This window comes from Hevea brasiliensis, chromosome 1 (assembly GCF_030052815.1).
Source record: "Hevea brasiliensis isolate MT/VB/25A 57/8 chromosome 1, ASM3005281v1, whole genome shotgun sequence".
In the NCBI taxonomy this organism is placed as follows: Eukaryota; Viridiplantae; Streptophyta; class Magnoliopsida; order Malpighiales; family Euphorbiaceae; genus Hevea; species Hevea brasiliensis.
The window spans coordinates 125,399,485-125,424,461 of record NC_079493.1 but is presented as its reverse complement, the minus strand read 5'-3'; the positions used below and the strand labels follow the sequence as shown (position 1 = coordinate 125,424,461).

Here is a 24,977-nt window from a genome sequence, read left to right as displayed (position 1 = left end):
ATTGGGCTAGCTCGTTTACAATCAAAATAATATTTAAAGTAAATTAAAATATTTTTATTAATATAATTATTTTTATATAAAAATAAAATAAAATAAAATAAAAACGACGTGTAACTAGCTTAAAAATTAAATGGAGACATTAAGCAACAATAAAAACACATGTTACATTTAATAATCGAATAGATATAAAAAAAAATTAGAGGCATTTTTAGTAACTTATGTCTTTTGTTACATATGTAATTAATTTTTAAGATTTAAAACAATAAAATACATATTTAAAAAAATTATTTAATATGTAATTATTAATTTTTAAAAAATAAAATTGACCTTTTTAATTAAAATTCCAAATGAAACCTTAGAATAAAAGCCTTAACTATTTCAAAATTAACATAATAAAATTTCATAATGTTACATGCTATTTGGGAATTATCAATTTTATTTATCCTAAATTTTCATATTGCCTCTATTTAATTTTATTCATCATTTAAAAAATTTCAAGGTAATTAAAAAAAATAATTAAATTATATAAATTTTAACGTAACACTTTTAATTTGATTATATTATTTTTTATCTTATATAATTATTAATTATATTTAATAAAAATAATAATAAAATTAAAAAAATAATTAATATTACTTAATATTTTTTAAAATAATATTTTTTAAAAATAATAAATAAAAATAGACAAAAATAATAACATTTTTATTTTCGTATATTTATTATTGGCGAAAATTCTTGAATTAAATCGTTAATTTTCAAATAATTTAGCGACTAATGATGGTGTTTTTCTATGGCAAACCTCAATGCACCTCATGGCTTTTGATGCCATTAACCATTTCAACTAGGGCCCACAATTTTTTCTAGGAACCAAAAGAGAGTACGTGGCAGCATATAACAAATATTGATGAGTTAATCGAACGGCTAGAAAATAAAGATATAACGTACTCTCGAATCACACCGAGAATTTGCCGACTCGTGGAAAACATAAAGAACAAAAACATAAGCATTTGCTCGCCATCGCAGACTTCCCTCACTTTTAATAATAATAATAAAAAAGAAATCAATCGATTCGCTCTTCGATGTTCTCTATTTTCTTCTCAATTTAGTTGAGATCTTCAGTTTTTAGATCTCAGATCCAAAGGTAAATTGGAATCCGTCTCTAGCCTCTTTGTATCTATCTATGTTTTGGGTCTCTGTTCTGGAAGTGAGCTTCTACTGATGCGAGCCTGTGATCAATTGTTTGATTTCGACCTTCAATTTCATTTTGTTCGATCATTTGGCTTTGTTTTATGGTGGAATTGGTGGTTTTAAGCGAATTTTTCCTGCCGGAATCGCACGGAAGGGATTCTGCATTGTGGCGATTTTGTTTGCGGTGTTTGTTTTAATTTTTTTTAATGCTTTTAAAACCCTAGAAATTTTGCTGTTAATTTATATTTTTTTCCTTTCAAATGAGGCAGACTTTACTTGTTCAGATTATTCGTTTCGATCACCCGATTTGTTTCTTCTTTTTTATCTCTTGTAATGGTAAAAGTTTGCGTTTGTTTTCAGGTTGGGTGAAGTAAGCGTCGATGGAAAGCTTAGCGCAACTAGAAGCATTGTGTGAGAGGCTCTATAACTCGCAGGATTCTGCGGAGAGAGCTCACGCGGAGAACACTCTGAAATGCTTCTCGATGAACACCGATTACATCTCTCAATGCCAGTACATTCTTGATAATGCATTGACTCCTTATGCATTGATGCTTGCTAGTTCTAGTCTGCTAAAGCAAGTTACCGAGCATAGCCTCTCGCTACAGCTCCGTTTAGATATTCGTTATTATCTTGTTAACTATCTGGCCACCAGGGGACCTGAGTTGCAGCCCTTTGTAATCGCATCTCTAATCCAGCTTTTGTGTCGAGTTACCAAGTTTGGATGGTTTGATGATGATAGATTTAAAGAAGTAGTTAAGGAGTCTACGAACTTCTTGAGTCAGGTTAGGTTTTTCTTTGTAGACGTTAGCTACTGGCAGCATTTTGTTTTGAATCTCAAGATTCGTCGAGATATACATTTTGGTTTTCCTCGTGCAATTTTCTATGTAGCATTTTTTTTTCCTGCGCTTGCAGAATGGATCATATTTGCCGTTACTGTTTTTAGTTTTTGTTTCTGTCTGATATTTATTCATGTTATGAGAATGTATTACATGATTCTTTGCTTTTGTCTTTATTAGTTTTCTTTCATTGCTAATGTCTTTACTTCTAAACTGGCAACTAATTCGACCTTAAGTAATTCATTTTTCAATTTTTGCTGTACACATGTCACCATTTCATTAATCATTTGATTGTGATTAGAAATAACATGTCCCTACTCCCTAGTAAGCATTGGCATTTCCATCAGTTTATACTCTATGCTACTTGTTAACTTTTGAAAATTTCTTTGGAATCCGATTGCTCAGATTGCTCTGCAAAAAATAGGCCAGGCATTATTTACAGAATTGAAATCATAAGTTGGTACTTTAAGGGAATGTGAATGTTGAGGGGAAAAGAAGGGTTGTCTAGGGTGCTGGCTGGTGGAACAGATGCAGTTAGCCATGATTAATCATTTGGTAGTGTGCTAATATTTGAAAGACATGTTGATTATAAACCATTTTTCTTTATTATTCTTGTGTTTTTCATTTGAGCAGGCAACATCAGATCACTATGCCATTGGTTTGAAGATATTGAATCAACTTGTCTCTGAGATGAATCAGGTTAGTTTATTACCTTTATCAGAATTTCTCAAAACTGCATCAGAAAATACAATTTATAAACTCCGGGAGGAAAGAAAGATACCTATAGTGTATTATAGTGCATAGGAATATTTCTAAAGTTTTGATAGTATGGTGCGTAGGAATATTTATGATTTTTTTTTTTTTAAATCAGACGCGACCATTTTCTAAGATTTGTTTTTTGTAGCATAATTGTCCTAAGATGAATGCTTTATTTAGCTATGCTACCGCATAAGGGGCCTCAAAAGGAAAGATAAAAAATTTTGCAAGCATGGTAATCCTGATGTGCCTTTGGGCCCTTGTTTTGACATTGTGCAACACAAGGATTCAACTGTAAATCAATCAAAGCAGCATGAATCATCCATGTGCTTGAGAGAATGTAGAAATTTGACTAGTTTTTGACATTGATTTCCTATGTTTAACATCATAATTTATGTAGTGAACTCTTTCATATTCATAATGAACATGCCCAATAACTTCTGCATATTAGAGTTCTCTTGTAGCATGCTAACTAGTTGTACAAATTGTTTTGGTCAATTCAGTCAGACTTACTGTGACACGTAGATGACAGCCCCTCCTATATAATGATCTTTATGGATTTACGACCTTCACCACTAGCCCATATGCAATGCAGCTAAAATTTTACTTATTGAATGTGAAGTCTCATATTAATCTCTTCCATGACTTCTATCATTGCTTCTGCTATTATTGATACTACTGCCATTACTGTTATCATAAATATCTCTTTACTGACATTTGCATGTGTATCTTTGATGCTTAAATTCTCAGCCCAATACGGGGTTGCCTTCAACGCATCATCGAAGAGTTGCCTGCTCCTTTAGGGATCAGTCACTTTACCAAATATTCCAAATATCTTTAACCTCACTCCGACAATTGAAAAATGACGGTAATGGCTTAACGTTCTCATGTTGCATTTCCCTCTCTCTCTCTCTCTCTCTCTCTCTCTCTCTCTCTCCCCTGTTCTCCCATTTGCTGTACCTATTTCTTCTTTGGCTTTCTGCTCTGCCATTTTTAGTATTTTTGTTCTGATATTTTGTATTTTGAGTATAGTTGCAAGTCGATTGCAAGAGTTGGCACTTTCTCTTTCTCTCAAATGCTTATCTTTTGATTTTGTTGGGACATCAATTGATGAAAGTTCAGAGGAATTTGGTACTGTTCAGGTACTGATTACCACCTACTTTACTAATATATGTATGTGCTTCAGTTATAACCTATAATTATTTGATTGATCTTCAAAAGATATTTGGCCACTTTTGGATTGAGGACTTTTAAAATCTATTAAATTCAAAATCAAGGCGTTTATAATTTTTTTATTTTTATTTTTTTTTTACCAATTACTTCTATGGATTTGTATATTCTCACTTGTTTGGTATGTTGATATAATACATGGAATCGAAGGGCATTTTTGAAATAAAAAGAGATTTATAGAATCACTTATTCATTAAGATGATGGATTTCGCAAAAAACCCCACTTTTTTTAGAAAGCTTTTTTGAAAACCCTCATTTTGAGGAATTCAATTGATGAGGGATTTTGAAAAATCTAATGGATTTTGTCTTGGCTTTTTCTCAACCAAACAATGGATTTTAAACAAATTCATGTATTTGAAATTGTGCATAAACATGCTGAAATTTCTACAGATTCCATCATCTTGGAGGCCAATATTAGAGGATCCATCAACGTTGCAGATATTTTTTGATTACTATGCTATTACAACTTCTCCTCTTTCAAAGGAGGTTAGTTTCAATCTTGCTTGTCCTATGATTCATGTTTGCTGACTATCCCCAAAAAAACGTTACTGTCACCAGGGTGCTTGTTTTGGAAATTTTGTTCAATGAATATAATTAAAGACAGTTCTCATGCCCAGGTAGCCCTAGATTGTGAAATGAGAACCCAGGTAGCCCTAGATTGTGAAATGACATTTATTTGCATAATTAATAAATAATATGTTTATTACTGATATTTAAAAGCCTGCTTGGCTAGTTTTCACCTTTTTGCATAACTAATAATCCTACATTTTTTTGTTCTGAATTTTTTTTTAATTGAAAAGTCAAACTGATGTGGTATCCATTGTGAAAATTCATTTTGGAACTTGTTATTTGTTTTCTCTTCTGTTCTCAACTTCTTATGCACCCCACTATTCACTTCTCCTATCATGCATCTGAACTATTGTTTTGAGAATTATGCTTTTTGGCAATTTAAAATCTTCAGTAATAAAGGATGATATTGTTGAGTTTTGGATTATATTTCACTTTCTGAGTTTAAAATATTTATTTAAAATATTTAAAAGGAAACAATATTGGAGTAGAATCTTTAACATTTACATTACTTTTTATTTTTGAAAGAAGACCTAATGAACCTCCCTAGTCCCTACCTCTTCCTTTATGGGGTAGAAAAACACTGAAGAAATTGATACTGTTGAGTTATGCCTCTTATTTGTTTTAGAAGAATTTACTATACGTTAAAGGGCCTTGGTAAGGAGCTCAGAGACTATGATGCACGGAAATGGGAATGGGCAGCGTTTACCCGTGTTGGAAATGTTTCTGACATGGAAACGAGATGACACGCCGGGAAGGCGTTTCTGGGCTGTTTCCAGAATTTCTGGAAATGGGAATCGTGTTTCCGGATTTGGACATGCGTATCTTACAAAAATATTAGGTTAAAATAAAAACACAGACTCTCGACGCCATATCTGTGCAGAAGAAAAAGAAGAAAAAGAAGAAGAAGAAGAAGAAAACACGCCGGGGATGTGTTTCTAGGCTGTTTCCGGAATTTCTGGAAATGGGAAATGCATTTCTGGTTTCGGACATGTGTGTCTCACAAAAATGTTAGGTTAAAATAAAAACAGACTCTCGACGCCGCATCTGTACAGAAGAAGGACAGGACTTACCTGACGGTGATGGATAGCGGCAACGATGGCGAGGTGAGGTATCGATCTATGCTCCGTGTCTCGCCTTTTGTCTTCCCATGATCCATCCCATGCGCGGCAGCTGTGATTGGTTGTTTGTTTTTATAGTGATCGGTTGTCTCTACTTTTATTGGTTGTTTATTTTATATTGGGTTTTTTGATTCTTTTAAATTTGGTTTTGATTTAGTGTTTAGTTTTGCATTTGTGGATTTGATTTAAAATTTAGGATTGCATTTAGAATTTAGAATACAACTAATTAGGAAATAAATAAATAAATAAATAAATATATATATATATATATATATATATATATATATATGTACACACTGAATGTTTTAAAAAAAAAATTATAATCTATGGTTATATATTTAATATATTTGTAATAATTTGTATGTAATTTGTTTATTTCAATTTGTTTTATGTATAGACTAGTTATATATTAAAAATTTTTGTAATAATTTCTATAGTTAATAAATATTTATACATTTATAAATATGCTCCTATATTTTTTATATTTATGTGTCTTTTTATATTTATGTGTCTTCCTCACGTTTCCATTTTCAATATTTTTGAAAATGCCGTTTCTCCATGTCCGTTTTCGTGTTTACCAATGTTCGCGTTTCTATTTTCGTGCTACATAGCTCAGCGACAAGGGACAGAATGCCTCTTATGTCGTGAAGCTCCCCCTAGGTAAAGGTTGTTTTCTTTTAGTCTGTCAATAGGTAGTTGGGGGGGTGCAGGGGCAACTTTCTGTGGTACAATATGATGCTGATGGTCTGGGGATTTTTTTATTATTGGGATAATTATGTAAATCCTATTTTTATGAGAAATCCTGTTGGGGTAAGGATTAGGTCTATATGAGTGGGACTGTGATATTTTCCTTTTAATAGTGAAAAAAAAGCAATGACTGTTCATGGATATAGGCACACTTGTTGAAACACCTAAATTTCTTGAGTCTCTCTCTCTCTCTCTCACTCTCTTCCCCCCCCCCCCCTCTCTCTCTTTTTCTCTTAGTGTGTTCAAGGGTGTTTTTCGCTAACATGCACTACGAGCATTGGCCATTGAGTGAATTTGCACTTGTACTTTAGACATAATGGCTCGTCATAAGTGGTGTATCTAACATGGCACTTGAAAAGAACATACAATAAAACCAAACATGTATGCATAATTGGTTTATGTGTTGATATTTGAACTTTGAAGGTTGTCTAAAATGTGTCTAAAGCTGATACATGGTTAATAATGAATTGATGCTATTTTTAAAGCAATGTTTTGATATATTGTAGGTTTGTTTTCATTGAAAGTCAGAAACTTGATTCATTAACCTTTCTATTAACTCTTTTTTTTTTTTCATTCACCAAAATATGGGTCTATTTTTCTCATTTTTTAAAAGGATTTTTGGTAAATTTGTTTCCAGGCATTGGAGTGTTTGGTCCGGCTAGCATCTGTACGTCGTTCTTTGTTCACTAATGATGCTGCTCGTTCTAAGTTTTTGGCGCACTTAATGACAGGAACCAAAGAAATCCTACAAACAGGACAAGGTGCTGTTGGTTTGTTACCTTTTTCATGTTTCCTTTATGTTGCTTTGATGTTACTAAAAGGCAGTTAAAGTATTGTGAAATCAGGTGTGGGCTTTATTTTATAAATTTTTGTTTCTGATATTCAACTATTTTGCTTTCTTCTTGTGCTTTCTTTTTCCTTGTTTCATTCCTCTTTTTCCCTATCTAGAACGAGTTTTAACCAAGACCATATATTCACAATTGATATTGCTGTTATTTTGCGTGTATAAGTTGTGACGACTTGCTCAAATTTCTACTGATTTGCGGGAGTGGAGAGGAGAGGGAAATTCCCGTTGGCGAAGCATGGGGTGTATATTGTTCCTGTTTGCTGATTTGCTCGAATTAATGTGAATTTGAAGCTGTACCATTGCCTTGAATGTTGCTCTTATAGTCCTTACATAATGTTCTGGATCTAGCCATTGGAGCTTTTTAAACAGCTTTGTCTGTATGTGTGTGTTTGTGTATCTATCTATATTCATTTGGCTTCTCATTTTCTGATAATGTGTGGACTGGGAATCAGGTCTTGCTGATCGTGATAATTACCATGAGTATTGTCGTCTTCTTGGACGTTTCAGAGTGAATTATCAGGTAATTGTTGTATACTTACATAACTCTTTGTGCATGCACATGCTCATTGGCCTACATATTTGTTTGCATTCGGCGACAACAAAAACGGCATTACGTTGTATGGTTTTGTTGATTTGCTATCTATATTCATGTATTCTGAATTAGTTAAATTGCTTTAGTGTTGTGTACAAACATCAAATCTTCTCTAGCGATATGTGTGTCTATTTACATATACGTATACATGATGATGCATCTAATTAGTTTTGCTGTTTAGCAAAAATAGATTTTCATTATTTCTGGTGATCAATTTTAGCTGACGATTATGAAGAAGGGTACATGTAATCCCTAACTTATTTAGAATTTATCACATACATGAACTTTTGAGTCCACAGACATGAATTCTTCTTGCAGAATTCAATCTGTCAGGGATTTCAAAAAAAAAGGTCTTTTTCATAATTTTGTTGGGACTAAAAGAGTATGATAGTGACTGCCATATGGAAATTTAAATAATCTTTTTATTTTTTTCCCCCCTTACCTCTGGGATTTGCCTGCTGACAATATATATTTTTTGTTATTTGTTGACACTTATTCATGAATTTGATATGATATTCTATAGTTTCTTTCCTTCAAATCTGTAAGCATGACTCTTGATGTTTGCAACATGTAAAATTGTGTTGCAGTTGTCTGAGCTTGTGAATGTGGAAGGCTATGGAGATTGGATACAATTAGTAGCAGAGTTCACTTTAACGTCTTTGCAATCTTGGCAGGTTGACTGGTTTTCACAGCTTTTTTTTTTTTTTTTTTTTTTTGAGATAGACTCTTAATATTTGATGGATAATCATGTGTAGTTTTGTCTCATGTATAATAATACTTGTTTTTAATTTCATAGATTGTTATTGTTTTTTGTTTTTATTAAGCCTTGAGCTTACATTTAGATTCGATGATGCATTTTGAGACTTGAATTGCTGATTAAGTTTGTCTTGTCAGTGGGCCAGCAGCAGTGTATACTACCTTTTAGGGCTATGGTCCAGATTAGTGACATCAGTACCATATTTGAAAGGTGATGCACCAAGTTTGCTTGATGAATTTGTGCCTAAAATTACTGAAGGCTTTATTACATCAAGGTTTAACTCTGTGCAGGTATATATATATATATATATATTTTTTTATTATTGATTGTGATTGTTTCATGTTCCATTAAAAATTGTGTTTTTACTTGCTTCTTCTGTGTTCTGTAGTCTGGGTTCCCGGATGATCTTTCTGACAATCCGCTAGACAATGTTGAACTTCTTCAGGATCAGCTAGATTGCTTCCCTTATCTTTGTAGATTCCAGGTTCATCTGCTATATATTATACATGCTTTTTACTATTTTCCTTAACTGGAGATTCTAGGTTTGAATTCCTTAATGGTACCATTTTAGTTACTGAAGTGCATATACAACTGAGTGCATGAATTTTCGAAGTTTGTTAACTTTACTGGCTTTATGATTCTTTCCACCCTTTTTTGGCAGTATGAAAGCAGTGGTTTATATTTAATAAACATAGTGGAGCCTATTCTGCAATCATACACGGTATGGTAGTTTGGGATGGATTATTGTGCTTTTGAACGCATTGTTGACACTTGTGGATTAATGATAAATTAATTTAAAATCATTATAATGGGTAGGAAAAAGCAAGAGTGCAGACCACTGATGGCAATGAACTCTCTGTTATTGAGGCAAAGCTTGCTTGGATTGTTCATATTATTGCTGCTATTCTTAAAATCAAACAATCCACTGGCAGTAGGTAATTTTCTGTTTTTCATTTTCTACTGTCATTTTCTATCAGGAGCTACATCAGTCTTTTTTACTTTGACAATTTATGTGTTTTTTAACATTTCCTAATGCAGTGCGGAGTCACAAGAAGTGCTTGATGCGGAACTTTCAGCTCGTGTTTTGCAATTGATAAATGTCACTGACAGTGGGCTACATAGCCAGGTATATGATCAAGAATAGTCTGTTATACCGTGCAGGTGAACTTGTTTGGATGAACCTTTAGTGGGTTACCAATTTGCTACTCCAGTTTCTGTTATTTGATTGATTGTACTTTAACAGTTTGCGAGATGTGACAAAAGTGTGGTGAAGCTCCATTGGAGCAATGGAGCTTTTGTTTTTGAGAGCCTGGAAAGGATTTAGTTATTGCTTTAAGTTTTATCAAAATTGTCAGGTGTTAGCTAGGGCCTAGCTTAGGTGGATGTGGGGTGATGTTTTGGTTAGAGATGGCACGATCAAGCTTTAATGCTTTTTCTTTTGTACCCAAAAAGCAGTGTTATTGAAGGTGCTCCAAGGTGCCAGGCGAGGCGCTAGGCGAGGGAGGCGACCCTCTAGCGCCTCGCCTGGCTCCTCTTGGCCTGGGTTGCATGAGGCGACCACCTAGAAGAGAGAGGCTTAGGGTGTGAGGCGAGGCCTCTGTTACATAATGTTTATTTTTTTATTTTTTATTCATACTTTAAACTGCAAGAGTTAAAAACCCTAAAGAGGAGACTCTCATTTCACCCCATGGCTCCAAGGCTGCTTGAAAAAGGGAAAGAAGAACGACCCAAGGAGTAAGGTTTGTCTCTCTCTCCTCCTTCCTCTCTTTCTCTCCTCTGCTTCTTCCTTCCTCTCTCTCCTCTGTTCTCTTCTTCAATTCTTCCCTTCTCTCAAGTCTGTCGCAACACCCATGTTTTTCTTCTTTTCTTTGTAACTTTTTTTTTCTCCTCTCCTCCTCCTTTTCTCTTCTTCTATTCTTTCTTCTCTCACAGTCACGCCATTTTTAATCCATCTGCAGCAGTTATTTTCCTGTGTTCTTTCTCCCTTTTTACTTTTTTTTTTCTTCTCTTCTCTCCTCCTCTTTTCTTCTATGCTTTCTTCTCTCACAGTCACGCCATTTTTAACCCATCTGCAACACTTATTTTCCTGCGTTCTTTCTCCTTTCTTACTTTTTTCTTTTCTTCTTTTCTCTCCTCCTCCTCTCTTCTTCTATGCTTTCTTCTTTCACAGTCACGCCATTTTTAATTACCCAGCAACAGCATTTTTTTTTTCTTTTTTAATTTATTGTTTCATTTTTTATCATATGGGCATTGTGATATGTATCTTTTAGATGGATATTGTCAATTTTGATATGATTTTTATTAAATAAGTATTGTGATATGTTAGATTGAGGTGCGTATTTGCAAATGGTTATTTAATTTTGAAATTAGGTCCTATTAATCAGAGACTTGGAGCATGAGTAATTGTCAATTGTGATATGTTTTTTATTAAATGGGTATTTTAATATGTTAGATTGAGGTGTGTTATGTATTTGCAAATGGTTACTTATTTTTAAATGGTTAGTGTTCTATTAATTGGAGGTGTGATATGCTTTTTAATATGCTTTTTTTACTTCTTAAACTAGTTAAAGGTAAAACGTATGAATTTTTATATTAAAAGTGTGTGTGTGTGTGTGTGTGTGTGTGTGTGTGTGTGTGTGTGTAATTTAGACAATTTAGGTTATAGCTCCTTGCTTCAAAAAGGCCCGCGCCTTGCTTCAAAAAGGCCCTTGCCTCGCCTCTCGTCTCTTGCCTAAGGCCATGGGGTAGCCTATCGCCTTAGTGTCGTCTTTCGCCTTAATAACACTGCCAAAAAGAAGAAAATATGTGATGGGAGAGAATTGCTTACGCTAATGCAGTGTTCTGTTTCCCATGGACAGTCAAACACACTGTTATGCTGTGTTCCTTTCGCAAAACCGTAAAAGATGATTCTTTGGTTGGACTTAGTTGCAATGCCTAGAAAATGCTAATTTGTCTTTAAAAATCTCTACTTTATTTGACCTCTCCTTTACTTTCCTTGTTGAGGCATATTTGGTTTTGTCAAATGTGAATTATACTGTAGAAAGAGATGATTCTCCTTTCAATTAATTTGTACATGGGTATATATATACAATTGATTCCTATAATTGTGTTCTACTAATTAGGAAGAAATTCTAAATAAGAAATCCTAAATAGGAATACAGAATACAGAGTATACAGAGAAATAATATAGTGATTGACTTTTCATAACACTCCCCTTCAGGTTGGAGCATAGATGTTAATCATGCTCAACTTGTTACAAATGTAGTTAATCCTAGCTCCATTCAGAGCTTTTGTGAAAATATCTCATAACTACTCTCCAGTTTTGATGTGTCCTACTGAGATAATCTGTTGTTGAATCTTTTCACGAACAAAGTGACAATCAGTCTCAATATGTTTAGTCCGCTCATGAAACACCGGATTAGAAGCAATATGGAGAGCAGCTTGATTATCACACCATAATTTCGCAGACAGGGAGGTCTTAAAACCTCTCTCATCTAGTAATTGAAGTATCCACATTACCTCACATACTGATTGTGCTATGGCTCTGTATTCCGATTCAGCACTACATCGAGAAACTACACTCTGCTTCTTGCTTCTCCAAGACACCAAATTTCCTCCAACAAAAATGCAATATCCTGTAGTTGACCTCCTGTCAACCTTAGATCCAGCCCAGTCGGCATTTGAAAAACATTCAAATGCCCATGATTACCATATAACAAACCTTTTCCTGGAGCGCCCTTCAGATAACACAAGATTTGTCCCAAGGCTTTCCAATGAGCAACAGTTAGGAAAGACATAAACTGACTTACCACACTAACGGCATAAGCAATGTCAGGATGAGTGACTGTAAGGTAATTCAATTTTTTTACCCATCTCCTGTATCTCTCTGGATCTTTAAACAACTCACTATTCCCTGCTAACAGTTATAAATTTGGAGTCATTGGTGCAGTGCAAGGTTTAGCACATAATTTTCCTGTCTCTGTCAATAGATCGAGGACATATTTTCTTTGAGACAAGAAAATATCCTTCTTCTCATAACTTCAATACCCAAGAAATACTTTAATAATCTCAAGTCTTTGGTCTGAAACTGGGTTTGGAGGAAGGTTTTAAGAGATGAAATACCTGCAGAGTCACTCTCAGTGATGACAATGTCATCCACATAGACTACCAGGAGAATTAGACAAGCCTCAGATTGCCTATAAAATACTGAGTGATTACACTTACTCTTTTGCAAACTAAATTCTTGTACTGCTTCACTGAATCTCCCAAACCAGGCCCTAGGACTTTGTTTCAAGCCATAAAGAGACTTTCGAAGCCTACAAACTTTACCCAACTCTCCTTGAGTAACAAACTCAGGTGGTTGCTTCATATACACCTCCTCCTGAAGATCACCATGAAGTAAAGCATTCTTGGTATCCAATTAGTGCAGGGGCCAATCATATGTAGCTGTTAAAGAGATGAACAAGCGAACAGAAATAAGTTTAGCTACAGGAGAAAAAGTGTCGGAGTAATCAACCCCATATGTCTGAGCATATCTTTTTGCCACAAGGCGTGCTTTTAACCTAGCCATAGAACCATCAAGATTTATCTTTACTGTAAATACCTATTTGCAACCAATAGTTTTCTTACCAGTGGGCAAAGGCAACAGTTCCCATGTACCATTAGCATTTAAAGCCTCCATTTCTTCTTTCATAACAGCACACCAGCCAGGATGAGACAATGCCTCACTAATAGTATTAGGGATAGGAACAGAGTCTAAAGAAGTAACAAAACACCGAGAACAAGAAGACGGTTGATTATAAGAAACAAAAGAAGAGATAAGGTAAGTGCATGAACATTTACCTTTACAAAGAGCAATGAGTAAGTCTAGGTCAGAATCATGATCAGTATGAGGTACAGGATCTCTCAACGAAGTAGCTGGTGGAGGATTTGAGTCAGGAATCTCCAATCTCCTGGAATAAACATGAACAACGGGAGGTCGAGTAGGTCTAGAGACAGAAGGAACAGGCTGTGGGAGAGGACTAGACATTGGTTAGACAGTATATATTAAGAAATCATCCTCCTCCCCCTGACTCTCATACACAGATGATTGAGAAAAGAATAGAGTGGACTAAAAAAAATGTGACATCTGTGGAAACAAGATAACGATTAAGAGTAAGAGAGAAACAGCGGTAGCCTTTTTGGAGTCGGGAGTACCCAAGGTAGACACATTTGAGAGACTTCGGATCCAATTTAGTAACCTGTGGTGTGGACGAACATCACGCACAAAACAAGTACAACAAAAAATACGGGATTCAACAGTGAACAAAGATTTTGTAGGAAACAAAGCATTATAAGGAATATCCCCATTAAGGACAGAAGACTACATACGATTGATAAAAAAACATGCCGTAGAAACTGCATCCGCCCAAAAGTGTTTAGGAACTTTCATATAAAAAAAAAGAGCACGAGTTACCTCAAGAAGATGCTGATTTTTTCTTTCGGCCATACTATTTTGGGATGGGGTATTAACACAGGAAGATTGATGAAGAATGCCATTTTGTGTTATATAAGACTGAAATTGTGCTGAAAAATATTCTTTGACATTGTCACTTCTTAATATGCGTACAGAAATATTAAATTGAGTTTTGATTTCATTACAAAATGCGCCAAAGATAAAAAACAACTAAGAATGATTCTTCATTAAATATAACCTATAACCAGGTAACACGAGAGTAATCATCAACAAAAGTAACAAAATAACGAAATATAGTTTTAGAAGTAACAGAACAAGGACCCCAAACATCATAATGAACTAACTCAAAAGGGGATGAAGTCCGTTTATTGACTCTAGACACAGAAGACAAACGATGATGTTTTACAGACTGACACGACTCACATTCTAGTACTGATAATGACTGAAACTGAGGACACAACTTCTTCATGGTAGAGAAAGAAGGATGGCCCAATCTACAATGAGCTTCAAGAGGTGTTAAGGTACTAGAGCAAACAAGGGACTGCGGTACATGATTTTCCAGAATGTGGAGATCATCTGACTCACGTCCTCTATCAATAATCTGCTTCGTCGTAAGATCTTGAAACAAACATTGGTCAGGAAAAAAGGAAACAGAACAATTTAAGGTACGACTAAGTTTACTAACAGAAAGTAGATTAAAAGAGAATTTTGGTAGACACAAAACAGATGACAAAGAAATTGACGAAGTCTAGTTCGCAGTTTCAAAACCCATGACACAAGAAGTAGAACCATCAGCTAAAGTAACAGTAGAGGAAGTGAGATTAGACCGAAAAGCAGATAGAAGACTAGAATTACATGTCATGTGATTTGTCGCACCAAAATCAATAACCCATTTGGATGAGGAAGACACAAGGCATGTAGTGGATTTACCTGACTCAGCGATCGCAGTGACAGGGGAACTGGTGGGCTTTAGAGATGCTTGATACTGGGAAAACTATTTAAAATCTTCTGCAGATACCAAAACAGTTTTCTCAGAGGAAGATACTGTAGAATCCTCTGCTGCCATATTTGCCATCTGTGATCGCTGATTTTTCCTCTGAAGTTGTGGACAATTATATTTTGTATGGCCAGGCTCATGGCAATAATAACAAATGACTCCTCTTGAGTCCTGATTAAAACTAGCCTCCTTATTACGCTGATTACCTCTGTTGCGTGTAATTCCTCCTCTACTTCCTCTTCTATTACTCTGTTGTCCATTTGTATTGCGGCTAATGAGAGCACTACTGACAGGCTGTGAAGATTGAGTACTCTCTGTACGAAGGACCCGTGTAAACGTTTCATGCAAAGAAGAAATCTCACAACTGGAGAAAATCTGAGATTTAACAGTCTCATACTCTGAAGGAAAGCCTGCAAGAAAACTCATAACAGCCAGTTGCTCCCATTGGGCCTGCTGAACTTTCACATCAGAACTAAAAGGCAACAATACATTAAGTTCCTCGTATACCCGTTTAAAATCCATAAAATAAGCCGTGAGAGACTTATCCTCTTTCCGAGCACGGTAGAATGCCTTACAAACATCATAAATACGGGAGATATTCCCTTTACCAGAATACAGAAAATCTAAGTAATCCATCAATTCCTTAACAAATTCACAGTGATTAATTAAACTAATTACCTCACTGTGAATCGAGTTCTGAAGCTGCAAAAACAACCGAGCATCCTCCCTTAGCCAAGTTTTCCTTGTATCATCAGTAGGTGGGTCTTTAGTAAGGTGATTATCCTTATCAATGCTACGCAAATAGACCATAACAGTCTTTGTAACATATACCATGCCAATTTCTTTGTAACAAGGTTGAGCTGGGTGTTTATTGTGATTTTCTGATGTTGACATTTAACAGAGATATGACGAACTGAGTAAGCAAAGACTTGATCGAGCAATTCTCACCTTCTTTCAGCATTTCCGAAAGTCTTATGTGGGTGATCAGGCTGTGCACTCATCCAAGGTAATGAAGTTTCTTAGTCTTCTGTATATGCGTTATTTATCTTAATATCCTCAAGCCTCTCTCTTTCTGTTGCAGCAGTTATATGCTCGATTGTCTGAGCTTCTTGGACTACACGATCATCTGGTATTATTAAATGTGATTGTCAGGAAGATTGCTACTAATCTTAAGTGTTATACACAGGTGACATCTTTTGTTAAATGATTTGTTTCTTGGTTTGTGTTCATTATTCAATTTGTGGCTGCTAACATCTACTTCATTTGTTGTTATTTCAGAGTGAGGAAGTCATTGATCACACATTAAATTTGTTTTTGGAGTTGGCATCTGGGTTAGTCTTACTACCTCTTTATTGAGTTAAAAAAAGTCCATCCACTTCTCATTTTATTTTGATAATCCGTGTAGTCGTTGCTTGGTTGATTATCTCAATTTTTCATATTTTTTATTTCTGTTTTACAGCTATATGACTGGGAAGTTGCTTCTGAAGTTGGATGCTATTAAATTTATAGTCGCTAACCATACTGTAATTTCAGTTCTAACATATTTCTATTTCATCATTATGATTTTAACTTTTTCCTTTAAATTTTTATCAATAAATACTTATTGTTTTCTCTTCAATTGTTAGAGGGAGCACTTTCCTTTTCTAGAAGAGTATAGATGCTCTCGTAGTAGAACAACATTTTATTACACTATTGGTTGGTTAATATTTATGGACGACAGCCCAGTGAAATTCAAGTCTTCAATGGAACCACTTTTGCAAGTATTCTCTCTCTCTCTCTCTCTCTCTCTCTCTCTCTCTCTCTCTGTGGTTCTACTGTCCTCAAGATTTGCTTTTCCTCTACTTAAGCCATTCTTATGACACCTAAATTTGGTACTTAATGCATGGGCTTTTGAAGCGCACTTGTAAATGTACAGATTTTTATGCCGCATTTCATTTACTTGCATCATCATCATGTGTTGAAGTTTGTGATGTGTTTATGAATTGTTTCTATATTGCCCTCTTTGCTTAAATTTAATCATTGATATATTGTTCATGGTGTTTTAGGTTTTTATCAGTTTGGAATCAACACCTGATTCAATGTTTCGAACTGAAGCAGTAAAGTATGCTCTAATTGGCTTGATGAGGGATCTTAGAGGAATTGCTATGGCTACAAATAGGTAACTATATTTCGATGTCTGAGATTATTTGTTTGTGATGAAAGCTAAAATTGTCTTCTTTTTTTCAATATTTTCAGTCGCAGAACTTATGGGCTTTTATTTGATTGGCTATATCCTGCTCATTTGTCACTTCTCTTGAAAGGCATCTCACATTGGGCAGATACACCAGAGGTATGGAGTTCTAGTTAATTCCTCTATTTACATGTTCACAATCATATTTTCTCTAATATTGAACACGCAAGCCACATTTGGTATTTTAATGATTTGCTGTATAGATTTCCAATATGTCCCTTACCTGCTGGCTTTTCTTTTTTGATGCCATAAAATCCTTGTTGCGAGTGGCCAAATCATCTCTAGATCAGCTTGCTTGATAAGATTATTTTTAGGCTAAAAATACATTGAATAGGGATGTTGGTTGGTGGTACATCACTTTAAACATGGATTCTGAAAGGTCAAAGGTGAGCTTCTTGAGGGTTATAATTAGATTGTTGTCTTGAGTAGTAAATTAGATTAATAAGCTCTATGAAACAATGTGCTGTAATGTAGAACACCTGTAGTTTTATATATGACTGTCAATGGTGCTTTTCCATTTCTCTTTGATTGTTAATTGTATGTGCCTAGTTTTTTTCAATATGATTTTTGTTTTGGATCACCAATCTTATCCCAGTTCTCTTACATTTCAGGTGATGAAACACTTCATTATGCGAGTACATTTGTTTTTTGCAGTGGATTATATTATTTAGAGATTTATTCCTTTTCAGATTTTGTTATTTAATGTCATTCAGCGATAGCATTTGATTTCTATGATTTTGTATATTAGGAAATATACTCATGGACTTAAATTGTTTGGCTCAACCTGCAGGTTACTACCCCATTGTTGAAATTCATGGCTGAATTTGTGTTAAACAAAGCCCAACGTTTAACGTTTGATTCTTCTTCTCCTAATGGCATTCTTCTTTTCCGGGAGGTCAGCAAGCTCATTGTAGCCTATGGCACCAGGATCTTAGCTCTTCCAAATGCTGCTGATATATATGCCTACAAATACAAGGGAATATGGATATGCTTAACTATTCTCTCTAGAGGTTAGTTTATAAATCTCCTTTTACTTTTGTAAATTAGTGAGTTCAATGATAGTTGTTAAAAGATGCTGACTTTTTTTTTCTTCGTGCTTTTCATTTCAAGTTCGTATTTTTGAAATACAAGGAAAATTAGGGCTTTGGTATTTTCTTTGATGTCTCATGTGTTGATGAATCTTGCATGTACAATGCACACATGGAAATTGTTTATGCATTTTTCTCCTATTAATGTAACAAACAATTTTATACTGTTAATGTTTTGTTTATTTTTGATCTTGAAGGATATAGGATGCATATCGATACCCTGCTTTTACCTTGTTTCTGTAACTTTCTTTGGATGTAATTCTTCTACTGAACCTTGTTCTACAAAAGAAATGTTAATTTGATTTACAAACAGGTAGATTTTTCCATTTGTGTCAAGCAATGCACAATGAATCCATGATGATTCGTTGGCTTTGGAATATGGAAAATGTAGTGGGTTCATTTTTATGATTTCACCCATTTTAGTGGCTCTTATACATCTCGTACATGGCATCTCCCTTTTCCTGCGTTATTTTTTCCCTGATGAATTTGTTATTAAATAATGGATCTTCTGCAAGTTGGGAGAATAGGGTCATCAAGAAACCTAATGGAGGCCTATTGATAGATTTTAGGTGAGTATGCAGAAGATATTCCCATGGAGGAGTGGGGTTTTGGAAGGGTAAGGATCTAGAATCTTGTGTTTTACAATGAAGTCGATAAACAGAATTATTGGACGCCGGTGATTATGGCCAAATCTGAAGAGACACAATCATCAGGGTAGCCTTCAGACAGCGATTCTTACCTCTTCTTTAGGAATAGGCGAAGAGCCATGCGTAGGTCATTGTTAGACGATGTTAATTTGAGTCACCAACATGTAATCTATTGATTTTGTTTTTTAATCTTATTTGCTGTAAAGTCATTGAAAAACAATTTTTGTTATTTTTGTTTTTATTTTTCAAATGAATGATATAAGCTGAGTTTCTTCTCTTTTACTGAATGTTGGCAGCTCTTGCGGGAAACTATGTCAACTTTGGCGTGTTTGAACTTTATGGTGATAGAGCCCTTGCTGATGTACTCGATATTGCTCTAAAGATGACACTATCAATACCTCTAGCTGATATATTGGCATACCGGAAGGTATATAGTTGACTTCTTCGCTGCAAGTTGGGATACTTCATGGATCCTTTAGCCTTGTCTTGTTCTCTTTCTGTTATTTCCTTTCAGTTTTCTATTTTTAGGCATATTGGTGCATGCCTTCAGACTGTCCTTTAGGTTTTAGAAAAATGAGGTTTTTTTCTACAATACACTCCCCTCTTTTCAGAATCATACAGTTAGGTCTTGTAATTACCTGATATTAAACAATTTTTTATTTTTATAAAGTTCAAGGGACAAAGTGTTTGATTTTGAGAATATTAGGTCCAGAGTTTATATTAGGCCAAACTTTAGGATTCCACAACAACCCCCCAACCACCCACACCCACACCAACCCCAAACCCACCCAAAAACCCCCCACCCCTCCCTTTTCTCTCTCTCTTTAGGTTACTGTATGTTTTCATGTCTTGTGCAATTAAGGTCAGGGCTCTGCGCTACAAAAGGTTATCATTGCATCTTATGGCCTTGACTGAACCATCTTAAACTTGCTCTTGTTAATAGTTTATTTAAACTTTGGTATTGTGGATTTTTTTCCCTTATTGGATGAATGCTCTTACATTGTAGATCCTATGAATTTCTTCTGATTTAAATGACCTTTTAAATTGTCATTATTGTTCAGTTCTTTATCTTCTAATGGCAAGTTACAATATTTTTTCTTCTTTTTTCCAGCTGACAAGAGCTTACTTTGCATTCTTGGAGGTTCTGTTCAGCAGCCATATTGTTTTTATTTTGAATCTGGACACAAACACCTTCATGCATATTGTTGGCTCTCTAGAATCTGGTCTTAAAGGTTTGGATACAAATATCTCATCGCAGGTGTGTCACTCTTAGGCTACAGATGGCCATTATTCTTCTTAACTACCTACATCTTGTCTTTTTACAATAGAGATAGTTAAACATCTTTCTTGAGCATAATAACTCGCCTGGTTTTATCTTGAATGTTTTACATTTGTTTCAAGCTAACAAATCTGAATGCCATAACAGTGTGCATCTGCTGTTGATAATTTGGCTGCTTTCTATTTTAACAACATCACAATGGGGGAGGCACCCACTTCACCTGCTGCAATTAATCTTGCTCGACATATTGCAGACTGCCCTAATTTATTTCCAGAAGTAAGCTTTTATTTTTCTTTATTACAAAGGTTACTCTCTTGTGCCATTCGAAGGGGAAAAATGTTTTTCTGGTGAAAGACAATGCTGGAATCAATTTGCTGCCTTTCTTGTGTTACTCCGCCATTTAGTTGATATGTCCTTTGGAGCTTTCTCCTGGTTTTGCATCCTTTTATACATTTTTTATTTTTTTTATTAGTGTGTGTGGGTGTCTCTTCAGTTGAGATTCTATTTGAAAGAATAGGATTATTGTTTGGAATTTATGAATTTTCCAGTTTTTATGAAATTAGAAACTTATTCTAAGTTGACAGGAAGTTATGTTTTCTTGAACATTTATTATTTACTAAATATATGTGTATGTAATTCTTTTTTTATAAATCTACAGATACTGAAGACCCTGTTTGAGATTGTTTTATTTGAGGATTGTGGCAACCAGTGGAGTCTCAGTAGACCTATGCTGAGCTTAATTCTTATTAGTGAGCAGGTACATCTGAGTCGGGAAATCTATTATACACATGGAGTTAAGTTACAAGTTTTAAATAAAATATCAAATTAGTCCTAATTAAACTACACCAGCTTATTAGCTGAATCCATATCCGGGTGATCTGTTCACTTTATAATATGGAGAATAAGTTACCAGTAATCCTTCATTCTCCTCCCCCTCTTAAAATTATGTTCCATGCTCTTATTATATTAACAGCCTTTTCTTTTGAAATTGTAATAACCAATTTCACAGTGGCTGAAGTGCAGCGAAAATGTGGGTTCTGTTTGTTTTCACTGAAAATATTTTCCTGCAAACATTTTACGTATTTTCTGTTGTTTGGGGCGCTCAAAATAATTGTTAATGAAAAATATTTTCCTACTCAAAGGGAAAACTATTAATTTTAAGGATGTAGAAAGAAATGATTCTCATTGATCTCAATTAATCTGTACATGGGTATATATATACAATTGATTCCTATAATTGTGTTCTACTAATTAGGAAGAAATCCTAAATAAGAAATCCTAAATAGGAATACAGAATACAAAATATACAGAGAAATAATATAGTGATTGACTTTCCATAACATAGTGATTGACTTTCCATAATACTCCCCCTCAAGTTGGAGCATAGATGTTAATCATGCCCAACTTGTTACAAATGTAGTCAATCCTAGCTCCATTCAGAGTTTTTGTGAAAATATCTCCTAACTGCTCTCCAGTTTTGATGTGTCCTGTTGAGATGATCTGTTGTTAAATCTTTTCACGAATAAAGTGACAATCAATCTCAATATGTTTGGTCCGCTCATGAAACACCGGAATAGAAGCAATATGAAGAGCAGCTTGATTATTACACCACAATTTCGCAGGCAGGGAGGTCTTAAAACCTGTCTCATCTAGTAATTGAAGTATCCACATTACCTCACATACTGATTGTGCCATGGCTCTGTATTCGGATTCAGTACTAGATCGAGAAACTACAGTCTGCTTCTTGCTTCTCCAAGACACCAAATTTCCTCCAATAAAAACACAATATCCAGTAGTTGACCTCCTGTCAACTTTAGATCCAGCCCAGTCGGCATCTGAAAAACATTCAACATTCAAATGCCCATGATTACCATATAGCAAACCTCTTCCTGGAGCGCCCTTTAGATAACACAAGATTTGTTCCAAGGCTTCCCAATGAGCAACAGTTGGGGAAGACATAAACTGATTTACCACACTAACGGCATAAGCAATGTCAGGACGAGTGACTGTAAGGTAGTTCAATTTTCCTACCAATCTCCTGTATCTCTCTGGATCTTCAAACAACTCACTATCCCCTGCTAACAATTGTAAAGTTGGAGTCATTGGTGCGCTACAAGGCTTAGCACCTAATTTTCCTGTCTCTGTCAATAGATCGAGGACATATTTTTTTTGAGACAAGAAAATACCTTTCTTACTTCTCATAATTTCGATACCCAAGAAATACTTTAACAATCCCAAATCTTTGGTCTGAAACTGAGTTTGGAGGAAGGTTTTAAGAGATGAAATACCTGCAGAGTCACTCCCAGTGATGACAATGTCATCCACATAGACTACCAAGAGAATTAGACCAGCCTCAGATTGCCTGTAAAATACTGAGTGATCACACTTACTCTTTTGCATACCAAAGTGCTTATAGCAGCAAAATAACCCAAAATCACAAATCAAGCAAATACCAAAATAGGATATGAGAGCCAAACCTCAGAAGTCCTTTAATGGTTATACTGGATCAGGCAATAGCACACAGTGGTGGAATGAGGGGGTTGAGACGACGCCGGCGATGTTGATCGGGGTTGAAACGGCCGGTCGGCGGCCAAGGTCTAATGAGAACAAATAGTCACCCTAGATTGATGACCTGCTCTGATACCATGTAGAAAGAGATGATTCTCATTGATCTCAATTAATCTGTACATGGGTATATATATACAATTGATTCCTATAATTGTGTTATACTAATTAGGAAGAAATCCTAAATAAGAAATCCTAAATAGGAATACAGAATACAAAATATACAGAGAAATAATATAGTGATTGACTTTCCATAACATAGTGATTGACTTTCTATAACAAAGGAAAATGACTTCCCAAAAAGAGGATTTTTTTTTTCCGGACTTTGATAAACTTCTTAAAATGTAAAGAAACTAGCAAATTCATGACATAAATACATACCCATAATTTCACCGGCTACCACCGGCAACCACCGTTGGCCTCTGGCAATTGGCACAAATACCATTTATATATATATATATATATATATATATATATATATATATATATTTTTTTTTTTTTTTTCTCATATTGAACAAGAAAATAGTAAAAAAAAATTATAAAGTCTAAACATTTTTATATTATTATAAATTGGAAGAAAATTAACATTTTCCGGTATACTCCAAATAGCAGAAAATAATTTCCCTTTTTTTTTCAGTATTACAACCAAACAATGGAAAATAAGTTATAAATGTTTTCCTTGGAAGATATTTTCCACCAAAAAGTTATTTTTCATGAAATAAATGGAGTGTTGGTTTCTATTTTTTTTTTCCCTGCGACTTTTCCTGATAAGTTTAGCCATGTGCTCACAAAATGTTGTATCATGTCACTTGTGATTGTGGCTATTCAGGTTCTTTCCGTTGTTGTTTGATTTGATAGTCTTATATCATCTTTCTTTTTTATTTGTTTGGTTACTGGGTTTCACTTTCACTGTTATCTATATCTGTTTAATCGAGACAATTCTCATTTGCATGCAGATATTCTCTGATTTGAAGGCTCAGATTTTAGCTTCACAGGTAAGTGTGTTTCTGCTGGCATTTTTATTGCAAAAATGCTATCTGTAACTGAACAGTGGAGTCCAGTTAATGCCTGTATGTTGGAGTTCATTATGTGATATGTTGGTCTAGTAGAGGATAATTCAGAATGATTCATTAGTTTGTTTTAATTATGAATCTGCTAAAGTTTTATGCTGAATAGCTTAGGTCTGTTGGGTTGAATTGAATGTGAATGTAAACAATATTGAAGCATTGGGGCCAAAATAATTATCAGAGGTTATGCATTTAGGAATAAATAGAAAGTTGCATTTGATGAGTTGGTGAACTTGGATTCCTAAAAATTTATGGTTCTTTGTGTGTGTTTAGCTGTTTTCACAATGTTATTCTCCTAGTGACACTCTTCTTCATATTGCAGCCCATTGATCAACATCAGCGGCTTTCCCTTTGTTTTGACAAACTGATGGCTGATGTTACTCGAAGCTTGGATTCAAAAAACAGGGACAGGTTTACTCAGAATCTGACTGTTTTCAGGCATGAATTTCGTGTCAAATAGCTCCAATGTCATGTATGGCTGCTCGTTTTGGGTACTGCATTATATTTCCAGAGGATGTTTGTTTAAAGAATCCCAAGAACCATGCATTGATTAGACTTGTATAACTGGACTCTTTCTGCCTCTTGGAGAGCAACATCTTTTTGATGCAGTATCTATATTTAGTTGCCAGAATCATTGAGAAGCAGATTTCTAGAGAAGATAAAAGGTTTGCAATAGATGAAGTTGTTGTATGAACTTCTTTTTTTGTGTTGTACAGATTTCCCTTTTCTTTTCTAAATTTCTTGCTTGAGAGGGAAGATACTAGAAATGTTAGATGGTATATTATGACTAGAGGATTACCAAAAGGCTTGCAGAAGCTAGCAGTGGGTTTGATGATAGTTCATGTTTTTAGAGAGTTGATTCTTTCCAGAACAAAGATGTAAATCAGTCATTCATGAGGTTTGTGTTTTAGAGGTGGGTCAGAAGCAGAATTCTTTTGTACATTAACCTCAACAAATTCTTTGTATTTATTGATAATAGAAATCAAAGGAATTAAATTTAGTATGCCA

General features: G+C 34.8%; 1 protein-coding gene across 2 annotated transcripts; it reads left to right on the top strand.

The window, feature by feature from the left end:
• Nucleotides 1-981: 981 nt before the first annotated feature.
• LOC110645395 (uncharacterized) lies at nt 982-24,977 on the top strand. Of its 2 annotated transcripts, none has more exons than XM_021798544.2 (28): nt 982-1,141; nt 1,549-1,970; nt 2,658-2,723; nt 3,531-3,648; nt 3,813-3,922; nt 4,401-4,496; nt 7,083-7,206; nt 7,745-7,812; nt 8,472-8,558; nt 8,779-8,931; nt 9,030-9,125; nt 9,303-9,362; nt 9,458-9,576; nt 9,680-9,767; nt 15,995-16,099; nt 16,178-16,279; nt 16,372-16,424; nt 16,553-16,616; nt 16,719-16,853; nt 17,139-17,251; nt 17,329-17,422; nt 18,114-18,333; nt 19,355-19,485; nt 20,170-20,316; nt 20,485-20,613; nt 20,996-21,094; nt 23,859-23,897; nt 24,292-24,977. In XM_021798544.2, the coding sequence occupies exons 2-28, from the start codon at nt 1,569-1,571 to the stop codon at nt 24,427-24,429; spliced, it is 3,156 nt and encodes a 1,051-aa protein (XP_021654236.2). In that variant the 5' UTR covers nt 982-1,141; nt 1,549-1,568; the 3' UTR covers nt 24,430-24,977. The 2 variants fall into 2 exon arrangements, with proteins under 2 accessions (XP_021654236.2, XP_021654235.2); XM_021798543.2 differs by having other exon boundaries at nt 16,175-16,279.